This window comes from Cricetulus griseus, chromosome 2 (genome assembly GCF_003668045.3).
Source record: "Cricetulus griseus strain 17A/GY chromosome 2, alternate assembly CriGri-PICRH-1.0, whole genome shotgun sequence".
NCBI classification, from domain to species: Eukaryota; Metazoa; Chordata; class Mammalia; order Rodentia; family Cricetidae; genus Cricetulus; species Cricetulus griseus.
The window spans coordinates 14,775,115-14,785,924 of record NC_048595.1 but is presented as its reverse complement, the minus strand read 5'-3'; the positions used below and the strand labels follow the sequence as shown (position 1 = coordinate 14,785,924).

The window sequence follows — 10,810 nt, the reverse complement described above, 5'->3', positions numbered from 1 at the left end:
GGTGGCTGATGGGAATTCCTATTTTAGGCAACCATTTCCCCTGTAATCTGCAAAGGGCTCATATCGATCACATTTCCTGTTGCCATGACCAAAATACCTGATGGGAAGTGACGTAAGTGGGGGAGGGGGAGCTCTTTTTGGCTTACAGTTCAAGGGCACATGGTTGATGGTGGCAGGCTCAAGGTTTTCATCACTCTGGCTCCCAGAAACCAAGATAAGGGTCCATGGCCATGGTAGTAACCTGAGCAACAGCATTCTCTTTATCAGTGGTTCTTCACTGTTTCCTCTGTGTTGGATGTGGCTGGAATCTTGAAACCATAGCAGAAGTGATAGCTCTAGGTGGCCCTCGAGCTGTCTGGTGGGTTGTCACTCCCTCAGGAGAGGAGGTGGGGAGGCTTGGGACTTGGGAGCTCTTCCCATGGCTCTTCCTTCCCTGAGGTTATAGAAAAGGCAAACAATTCTCTGGGGAGCATTCAGAAGTTGCGTTTTTCATGAGGTTTCCAGGTGCAGGTGGCACTTCAGTGGCATAGCTTCCCCAAGAACCACCCAGGGGACTTCTCCTTTGTCATCCATGCCCCTCCAAGTCAACCCCAATAAGCTCATTGGCTCATTTAACTGGACTTAAAAACTCCCCCTTTCCCTATCTGGGGTGAATAGACATTTCTGGGATCCCCAATTAAACCGTGTGTGTGTGTGCACAATTTATCCATATCTCCAGTTCTGCTTCTGGGGAACCAACTTCTATTTGACCACGACTGTCCAATTTTAAAATATCCTGGTGACCTTTCAGTCCCAGGCAAACATAGACCATTCGTTGGTCACCCTGAGACACCCTTGCCAACAGAGATGCTGTTCACTAAGGAAAACGAATGCATCCCTGTCCTGCTAGTTTGGGCTCTGATAACAAAAACAGGAGACACAATTATAATCTTGTCACATTGACAGTTTTTATGAGCCAAGAGCCTGTAGGAGGACAGGAGCCACCATGGCAGAGCAGCTATTCCTTTGAAAATAGATACATACACATAATCCCAGGGTAGGCATGGCTAAGTGTTGGTGGAATTAGACAGCTGGCATCTAGGACCTCTGCAAACATCAATGTAAGTTGCTACACCAGGCAAGACAGTAATGCATTTTCCAAGAAGCAGGAAGAGTCCCAGGCACTGTGGGATCATTGGGGTGAGCAGAGAAAAATAGAGGGCAGCATGTGATAGGCACTTGAGGCTCTGACAGGGACAAGCACCGGCCATGCCACTTGAGCCAAAGCCACCTGAGCAAATAGTTGAAATTATACCACATGTTACCACATGAATGCATGGAGACAGGCGCTTTGCCTTAGAAGCCCAGGACAACTGGACAAAGACCCTGGGAGAATTGCAGGGTCAACAGGACACATCTCACACAGGCATTGTCAGGATACCTGGGGAGGCAGTGCTGGTGTGAGGCTAGGGTCACCAGGCCAGGGCAGAGGTGGACATGGGTTAGGGCACTCCGAAGTAGGGAACTGGGCAAGGTTACCAAGTCCATGGCCTGGGGACAGATTTCTGTGGATCAGGTTACTCAGCTTTACAATGTCACACATGCCCCTGTTATTTTTGGTTGCACTGTACAGAGAGCCAGGTTGCAATGGAGGGGTGTGCCTCTTGGTTGCTTCTGCTGTCCTTAGTTCCTGCTATGGGACTTCTCCCAGGTGCTGAGGCAATGGGCACATGCCCATGCTTTCCCTGTCCTGCCTCAGGCCACTAAGGATGGAGAACGCACTTCTGCCTGGGGTTGCTATGAGCTGTTACAGTGTGTCAGAAGTGAAGCAGGATTTAGAACTTCAAACAAGGAGTGCTGGGGAGTCAGGCCGATTCCAGTCAGGCAGGGGGATGGGGTAGCCAGTCTCTGGGGAGGAGGTCCACTGTGCTCAGGTGGAGCAGATCCTTTTTTTATACTCTGTCCTTTAAGAGTCCCTGCCAAGGGAGAGGGTGGGGGCAGTGGCCAGTAGAGGAATTCTGGCCCTCAAATAAAGATGTCAGTGGGGTGCAGGGAGGATTTAGAGAAAACTTCTAGAAACCTTTATTGATGGGTGAACCAGCAAGCAGGAGGATGGGGGTGGGGCAGGAGTGGGCTTGCTTTTTCACTCATCCAAAGGGAAGATGAAAATCACCAGCAGTTGGTATTGGGAGTGGCTGGGCTTTCATCAGCCACAACCACACCAGTTCAGATCACCTGGGACAAGCATTTTGCCTTCAGGCAAGGGAGTGATTGGAAACCAAGACCACATATTTACAAGTGCAGTGTGAGCCTGAGCTTCCCCAGGCTCCAGAGTTGGGCTCCTCAAATGAGGAGTGGGCTTAAAGATGTAAAGATGCGGGCTGCCTATGGCAGGAGGTAAGCCCAAAGGGCATCCTGTTGCAGGCACTCCCATGCTCCAGCAGGAAACAAAATCTATGGTGGGTGCTCCTCTCTGGCTGTTATCATGGCCAGCTACCTCACACCACCAAGAATGTCTAAGTGCTCAGAGATCTACAGATTAGTATCAGCAGCACCCAGACAGTGCTCAGCTGAGGCTATGCTCACAACATGGCAAAACCATGGGGCTGGACAATGGTCAGTCAAGACAAACCCAGCCCTGAACCAAGGAGTGCCAGAGGGGTCATGGGAAATCTTCCAATACTCCTTGCCAGACTCCAAAGGAGCAAGTATGGCATCCGGCGGGCTCACAGGGGGCACTACCCATTGCCATGCATACAGCAAGCACTCCATCAAGGTTGTTTGTTAGTACCAACTAAGGGAAATGCCCAAAGACTAGCATTTTTCCACTGGGTATCTTTGAAAGAGCTCCATGCTGGGTAACTTCCTTGGAAAGGGGTGGTGCCATTAACCAATTAGCTTTCTTGCCTGCGGAAGGCTGTTTTCTGGGGTTTGCCCCTGTGTGTTTGACACATAGAAGTTTCTCATAGGTGAGCAGCGAGCTTGAGAGTATGCATCTAATAGAATCCTATCATTCTATGAAAAAATGAATCAGGGCCTTGGAGGAAGGCCATAAGTCACAGAGCGCAGTGGTGCCTGGGGTGGGTGCAATCCGAGGGTTTCTCAATTCTTGTCCCATGTTTTTACCAGTAAAGGCAGTACAGAGGCTGGCTGGACAGTCTCAGTGGGCATTTCTTCATGCAGCGAGGGCATCAGTGTCCCTTTCATGTGACCTTGAAAGTAAAGCTGGTTCAACAAACTAAATGAGATGGATTCACATTTACATAGATCATAGGAACATTACTGCACCACTCAATCTTTATAGTTTCTGTGCATGTGCTCACTACCTAGGGCTCTTTTCATTGAGGTCCAACCCTGTGGCCATCTGCTTGGTGAGCCAGGCAGTGGGTTACTGAGGCTGCAAGTCCTCTAAATACCACTGGAGCAGTCTTTACAAAAGCCTCGTGTTCGGACACTCTCTCCCCCAGTCCTTGGGTTATTGATACCAAGGGATCTGTTCCTTGATACTATGGAGCTGGAAGGGTGAGTCCAGGGCAACGGAGGTCAGCAGTGACTTATGCAGCAATCATGCCGCTGAGCTCTGGCTGCTGATGAGGGAGCTTATCTTTCTAGGCATCTCATAGTGCTAATTCCATGCTGGGTAACAGTTGGACTACTCCGAGCCATAGCCATTGTCCTCTCCAGGTCCTGAGGTTCCAGGATCAAACTCATGGGCAGGTGCTGGCTAGGCAATCCAATTTGCTCACTGCTAGAGAGAGAGAGAGAGACCTGGGGTGCACACACATGTTCAAAATTACACAGAAGTCAAGCAAACCCACGTTTACCAAGAGGGAATTTGGGAATGCTAGCAGGGAGAAGCACATGAACTCTAGAATGCCGAGAGAAGGGAAGTCTCTCACTGTTGGAAGGAATGTCAAGACTGAGATCTGAGTCTACATGTTCTGACTCACAGCCTAACAGTTTTTCCTCTATTGATGACCAGATAGGGGACACTACCCTGGCCATCCTGGAGGATCGAGGGATGCTGGCTGTGTAGTGAGAGTAGTGGGGGCTTTGATGGAGCAAGGGAGTTGACAAGTCTCCCCTCTTAACTTGGACCCTCAGGCAAGGCAATCTAAAACCCTGTCCCTCTCGGTGACACCGATATTAAGCCATTGTCTAAGATTTCACTCTGCCCCATCTGAGGTCAGGCTGTTTTTCCCCAGAGGGTGAATTGGAAACAAATGCATTCAGTGAAGTAGGGACTTGCCTCTTCAAAAGGGTCGTTCAGACAGGGAGGGACCCTCTGGGGAGTTTCAGCAGTGTAGCTGGAGGCAAGGCAGGGCATAAGGGTAGGGAGCAGAGTACCCAAATCCTGTTGGTCCTGTCTCTTGTCCCTTCATTCAGCTGGTGCTCTGTGGAAGCATCCCTACCTCTAGCTCCGAACATGGACCATTCTTTGGAGACAAATATGAGATGTTAAGACCTTAGAAAGAGGGGACTTATGGGGTTCACAGATTCTGTCTAGGGTCCTGGGCTAGCCTCCTTGGTGAAATCCAGACACACTTCTGGGGGAGTGTGAAGGAGGAGGGGTAGTGCCTAGACAGTGTGATGCCAGTCCACAGGTGTCACCTGGTGCTCCTAGATTGGGGGAGCCCCCACAGCTCCTGCTTTGATGTTTGAAGACCCTTCTGTTCTCTTCCATCTCTAGACACACTGCAGCCAAACCTGTTATTCTGCTGCAGTCAAGTTGTCTCTGTGCCTGATAATGTTGTGTGGTCACAGGGACAGAGACTCCACTATCCCAGAATGCAATGCACACAGAGGCACTCTAGCCTCTCCTTACCAATGGATGGAGTCACTTTATCCAACAACAGAAGGCATGTAAATTATTTAAGTCTGGTTTCTTTGCTGACTCCTGTGAGCTTGCCTATTGTAGACTAGTTCTGCAGATCACAGCTACAATCTACTATTTTGGCTGGAAGGGAGCCTATCTTCCCCTGGTCATGTCCACATCTTCTTAGATAGGAAGCCACACTTAGTACCAATCATGCAGCATGCAACTACTAGGAAGAATCTTTTGCAAAGTCTTGGGAGGAATGGTTCCTTGGTTGGCTTCCTAGTGAGATTTGGAGCCCCGGACTGTTACCATGGAGACACAAACCTATCCCACAATGCAATAAACAGAGGAGGTCTCTTGGTGCCTGGAGCAAGCTTGTGGTTCTGGCTGCTAATCTTTGATGGATTTTCTTATCTACCTTTTTATTGGAGAGGGGCATTGCTCTCCCTAGTGCATGCCAACATGGTATTTCTCTGGGGAAAACTCATCTCTCTCTCTCTCTCTCTCTCTCTTTCTCTCTCTCTCTCTCTCTCTCTCTCTCTCTCTCTCTCTGTGTGTGTGTGTGTGTGTGTGTGTGTGTGTGTGTGTGTGTTTCTCTTGCCATGCCCCAGTAGCAGCAAGTTCTAGAGCTGCTGGAAGGTCTGAATGGAAAGGAATATCGGGTCCATTTAAAAAATCTAATAAATGGCCTTATCTCACCCTCTTGTTTGTGGATGGGAAACTAAGGCCCTGATGGGGCAGTAACTGATCTAAAGTTAGTAGGCAGTAGCAAGGCTGGGATTGAATTCAGGCCTGCCACTGACAGTCCAGTCCAAGGCTCTAGATTTCTAGTAACAATATATTGGCTACAGCTTTCAAAAAGTTCCCCTACCAACCCAAATGGCCCATCCCTCTCCCCTCCCCTACACATAATTGGGGTTGTAACAGAGCATATTGAACTCCAGGTTCTCATCCCAGTGTCGAAGGAGCACGAACAGCTGGCGAGCTGTGGTCTTGAGTATGCTGGGTGTGCGGCCCTCGGGCACCTCCTGCTGCTCCAGCCACGAGCTGGCCTTAGCAGCTATCAGCTCCCACTCAACGAAGTAGGAAGCTGAGCTGTGTTCCAGCCATGCCAGTGCCACCACGGTGGCCCACAGCTTTCCTGTGTACTCCAACAGTGCGTTTGTGTCCAGGTCTGAAATGTCTTCAGCTTCAGACTCCAGGGAGTTGTCATCACAGGTTGGGGATGGAGATGACAGGCCAATGTAGTGCTGTGGACTCTGGAGCCTCTTTGAATTGGGCCGGCGGGTGGAGAGGGACATTCGGAGGCAGAGGAAGGGTGAAGTCCACTTGAGTTTGTCCATGGGGATTTGAATGGCCTCGCAGAAGGCTTGGTTGAGCAAAAAGGCTCCCGAGGCCAGCTGCAGAGACACCTGCAGGCAGAGAAGCATCACAGTAGGCCTCAAACCTCTCAGGCTATGGGATCCCAGGCCACAAGAAATTCAGATCCATGTAGTCTGCTCTTTCATATCCTCCTGCCCACTTTGCCTATTTTTGGGACATCCCAAGTCACTGGGCATGGCCTCATTTTATCCTTTAGCATTATGGGCTAATCACTCTCCAAGCTAAACTCACTCACTCTCCTGGCTGCAAACCGGCCTCTAATCCTGTGCAGACTCTGCTTGGCCACTGGATTGTGTAGGCCTGTCCAGTAGACTCTTGTCTGTTCACCCGTCTCTGCAGGCGTACTGGTCACTCTCTATGTCCTAACAGGCTTGGCAGCCCACTGCCTGCCTCCTCACACATCCCTGCCCCCTCCCACTTTGCTCCTCCACAGCTACTCATCTGTCTTGCACTCAGAGGGACCTCCCTCCACAAAGCCTAGCTCACATGCACATTCTCTGAAAGCCCAGAACAATTTTCCATTTACTCAGTTTTCTATTAGACTAAGTCCAGCGTGTGATTTATAAAGCCTTGCACCACCTGGATCCATTTTTTCTGCACTCTCACCCTCAACTTCATTCTCCAGATGCCAAGCTGTCTCCCTTTTTGGCCTTTGTTCATGACTCCTCAAGATTCAGGTCTTGGCTCAGCCACTACCTTCTTCCGGAAGCCACACTCCGTTCTCTCAGTACCCCCACCTCAGGCCTCAGGATCATATATGTATTTCCCACAAAGAAAGCTTCCCACTGTTCCCAAGGGGTAGGATTGCCTGGTTCCTGGTCTGCCTATCATGATGCTTCATCCAAGGCACTTCATTTATCTAACTCAAGGTCATTTCCTCGGGGTCCGCCCTGAGCCCGACTCAGTTAACACTGGCAGAGTGACTATATGTGTATAAGAGCTCAGCTGCCTTGAACATTTGGGGATTCCAAATGACACCATGCACACACTTGGGTGGAGGGCTGGAGACATGAGGTGATGTACCCAAACCGTGCCGTTCCTTCATACACTACATGAACCCCAAGCTCAAGGATACTCAGAGGTGGCAGGACCTGCTTGCCTTGTTCTTTGGCACCTTGGGCCACATACAGAGCAACTTTTGGAGCCCCGGCATGTCCTCGGGATGTGACTTTTTCTCACCTTCAAGTCATTTCAAGGGTTATTTTTATGTACTGAGAACAGACACGTGGCTGATGTTGTAGGGCAGTGCCAAAGTTCTGTGACTTTTTAAGGCAAGGGCAGCAGAGTGCAGAAAGCTTCTTAAAGCTGGCACTGGCTAATACACAGACCCCAAGTGGGAACTCCTGAGTGCTCCCTGTGCCTTTGGTGGCTGCTAGGGTGGGGAGTTGTAGGAAGCTCAGGATTTCTTTGGATAGGAGCACTGAGACAAGAGCTCCCTCCCTTTGAAGAGGGGAAGACATGGGCAGGGGCTGAGCCGGGTTGGAGGGGTCTGAGGTCTGGAGCTTACCAGTGGTATGTAGTCAAAGCTCGGGCTGCCTGGAGCTGGCTCTGGAGTCTTGGTGAGTGATTTGCTGAGAAAGCCTTTGGCGGCTCGGGTTAGCAGCCTGGGCTTGTTGAGATGTAACCTGTGTAGATAAAAACAGGTTCTCTGGTCATCCCAGCCCTCTAGTGCCTGCCCAGCAGCTGCTGAAAGGCAAAGCCAGAAGGACACCACCAATCTCCTCACTTGACAGCCAGGGAAATGGAGACCTGGAGAAAGGGGATGTGTCCTTTCGATGCTTAACTCATCTGTTAGCAACAATGGGGCAATGAACAGGTCAGTATTTTTCTATGGCTGTCTATGGATACCATTTCCATCTGTAACACATCTGTTAGCAACAACAGGGCAATGGATAGGTCCCTGTTTTTCTATGGCTGTCTATGGATACCGTGTCCATCCAAGTCCAGGGATGGGAAGACCCCTAAGATGGTTGTGACAGTTAATACTGTCTACCTGACAGGATTTAGAAGCAGTGAAGAGACAACTCTCTGGGCCAACTGAGGAAGGATGACCTACCCCATGGGCGGCATCATCCCATGGACAGGGATCCTGGACTGAATGAAAAGGAGAAAGTGAGCCAAGCGCCAGCATTCCTCTCTCCCTGCATCCTTACTGCAGATGAGATGTGACCATGACCAGCCACCTCAGGCTCCTGCGGCCATGCCTGCCCCACCGTGATGGACTGCACCCTCGAACCAAATAAGCCCAAGGTAATCCCTCTGTAAGTAGCTTTGCTTAGGTGATTTTTTCCACAGCAAAGAAAACAGTGGGAATTGTAGGGGAACCCTAAGAAGGCGTGGCTACAGCTTCCCCTACAAGCTACTTCTTGGCCTGCCTTCCCATAGATGTTTATGTTCACAGAGACCTTGGAAACGGTGGGGGTATTTTAGGCAGCTCTAGACAGCAGGGCTTTTTAGCACTTTGAAGGTGAAAGAGTCTGGCTCCGCCTTTGACAGGGAAAGGGAAGTTTCCATGTTCTCAGAGGAAGTTCCACTTACTTGGATCCAAAGAGAGCGTCAGAGGTCTTCATGGAGGAAAGGTTGTGATGGGGACCTGGAGAGTCGCAGAATGACAGACTGAGACTTGATAGGGAGCCTGTTCCACTGAGTCACCTCCCAGCTGGGGAGACAGGGTCTGAGTGGGGCAGGAGCTTGTCTATGTATCGATGGTGCCAGGATGTGAGCTGATTGCTAAGCATCTGAAGCCAGGTGCAGTGGGCAGGGGTGACATGGGTGAGGGGCAGGTGAGCCTATAGGGTTCTTGCAGGCAGAGCCTGGCATCTTCTAGGAGGTGACTGAGAGGACTGTAACAGTTTCACAGCAACTGAACCATTTCTGGTTAGACACTGAGTTGACAACCCTGCTAGAGGATGCCATGCTGGGTGTGATGGGACAGTGGCCCCTCAGCTAGAACGGGGGGGGGGGGCGACTCTAGGCCCAGCTCTATAATGAGCTTGCCAAGTGACATTGGGCAAACTTCGTCCCCCTCTCAATCCTTGGCTTCTTCATTTTCAAATGGGGGACAGTTCTCTCCATTTCTTGCTGGCAGTTCTGAGACAACAGTGAGATTCTGGGCACTCGGTTGGTGCTGAGACACCTTCCCAGCCCTTAGTGCCTCTCATGTCCACCAATACAACATGAAGGTCGTCAGCCCAGCGGCCCGCTTACCTTCTGCACCAGTGTGCTTCTCATGGCCAGGAGACTGGATTTTATTGAAGGTCGAAGTAGGGCTTTCTTCTAGGGCTGCAACAGAGGATGCCAGTGAGTACCTTCCCCCATTCCCTTCTTCCTACCATGCTGGGCTCCAAGACCTAACATCCCCACCCACAAAGCAGTGAGCTCTTGGTAATGTGACTTTATCAGTTAACATTATAAATTGGGGCTAAGGGTATCTGTCTTACAGCGTCATTGGAAGGAGTCAGTGAGACCCCACTCAGGTAAGGCTTAGTGTTTCATCAAGTGTGCAGCCGTGTGTGTACTCAGGGACCCCTTAGTGCAGCCACCGACAGCCTTTGGCAGGGAATGGTGTCAGGCAGAGTAAGAGTTAAGGGGCTGGGCCTGGGGCCTTGAACAAAGAAAGCTTCAATGAAAGCCTCTGCCTGCTGAAGGCTAAGATGCAGAGAAGGAACAGTTAGACCAGAAAGTTCCAGAAACTCAATGGCTGCGTTCAGCAGGTCCCCTGGGGCTTAGGGCACAAAGAGACTAAGACATTGCCCTTAATTCTATGAAGAGTGATTCTGGGCATCCAGTACTCTAGTCTTTCTTTTACTATCTCTTCTCTCTGAGGAAACATTCTTACAGTGTGGATAGCTGGCTAGGGTCAGGGTGTGGTTTCTGGTGTCCACCCCATGTTCAGCAGAGGGCAGAATGTCCCCACTGTGTATAGAGGGTTGCAAGGGAAGGAGTCAGCATGAATACGGGCTATCTGTGGAGAGTCAGAAAGACTGGCATAGATGAAAGATGCAGAGAAGCCAGCCTGGCAATCGGCTCAAGGTCACACAAAGATCATGCATACGGAAGTTCTCCGAGCTCCAGGAAATTGGTGAAAGCTGAAAGGAGGGTGTTAGGAACCAGCAAATGGTGGGACCCTGATGGATCAAATGGCCTCTTTGGTCATCACTTGCTCCTGCTCATTAGGTTTTCCCAGAACTCAGTGTCTGGGGGAACCGGGAGGCTGGAGGACCAACAGCTGAGGGTGAGAAGGGCTGCTGCACAGGAAGGCCTTGCAGAAAGGCCCTGCCTGCTGTTTCCTGCTTCCTGCCTCGGTACAAAGCTGTATACTGGAGCTATACCAAACCCCTGTGCCTACAGTAGTCCTCTAGAGCCCAAGAGGCCTGGCCTTGCCCTCTGCTTGCTTAGGAATCCAAGATGGCAAACTCAGAGAGGGGCCCCTAAGGCCTTGGACGTAGAGATGCCTGGGCTTCTGAGCACACGAAATGGCATTTACCTAGGGTCTGGAATTTGCTGTCTCCTGCGGCTGAGGAGTGCTCTCTGAGTATAGTGTGGGGCTTTCCAACACCAGCAGATGACATCCTCCACTGTCGGGTCAGGTTCCGGAAGCTCATCATTTGTAGCATGGCACCTTCGTGG

At 50.6% G+C, this 10,810-nt stretch overlaps 1 protein-coding gene across 1 annotated transcript in view; it reads right to left on the bottom strand.

Annotated features, from left to right (window-relative positions):
- Positions 1 to 5,700: 5,700 nt before the first annotated feature.
- Positions 5,701 to 10,810, bottom strand: part of Vwa5b1 (von Willebrand factor A domain containing 5B1) — a 43,434-nt gene continuing 38,324 nt past the window's right edge. Inside the window, exons 17-21 of the mRNA XM_035438890.1 lie at positions 10,686 to 10,802; positions 9,389 to 9,463; positions 8,720 to 8,774; positions 7,689 to 7,806; positions 5,701 to 6,210 (exon numbers count right to left, since the gene is read on the bottom strand). Of these exons, the coding sequence (XP_035294781.1) occupies positions 5,701 to 6,210; positions 7,689 to 7,806; positions 8,720 to 8,774; positions 9,389 to 9,463; positions 10,686 to 10,802 (875 nt within the window). The remainder of the gene's footprint in view (positions 6,211 to 7,688; positions 7,807 to 8,719; positions 8,775 to 9,388; positions 9,464 to 10,685; positions 10,803 to 10,810) is intronic.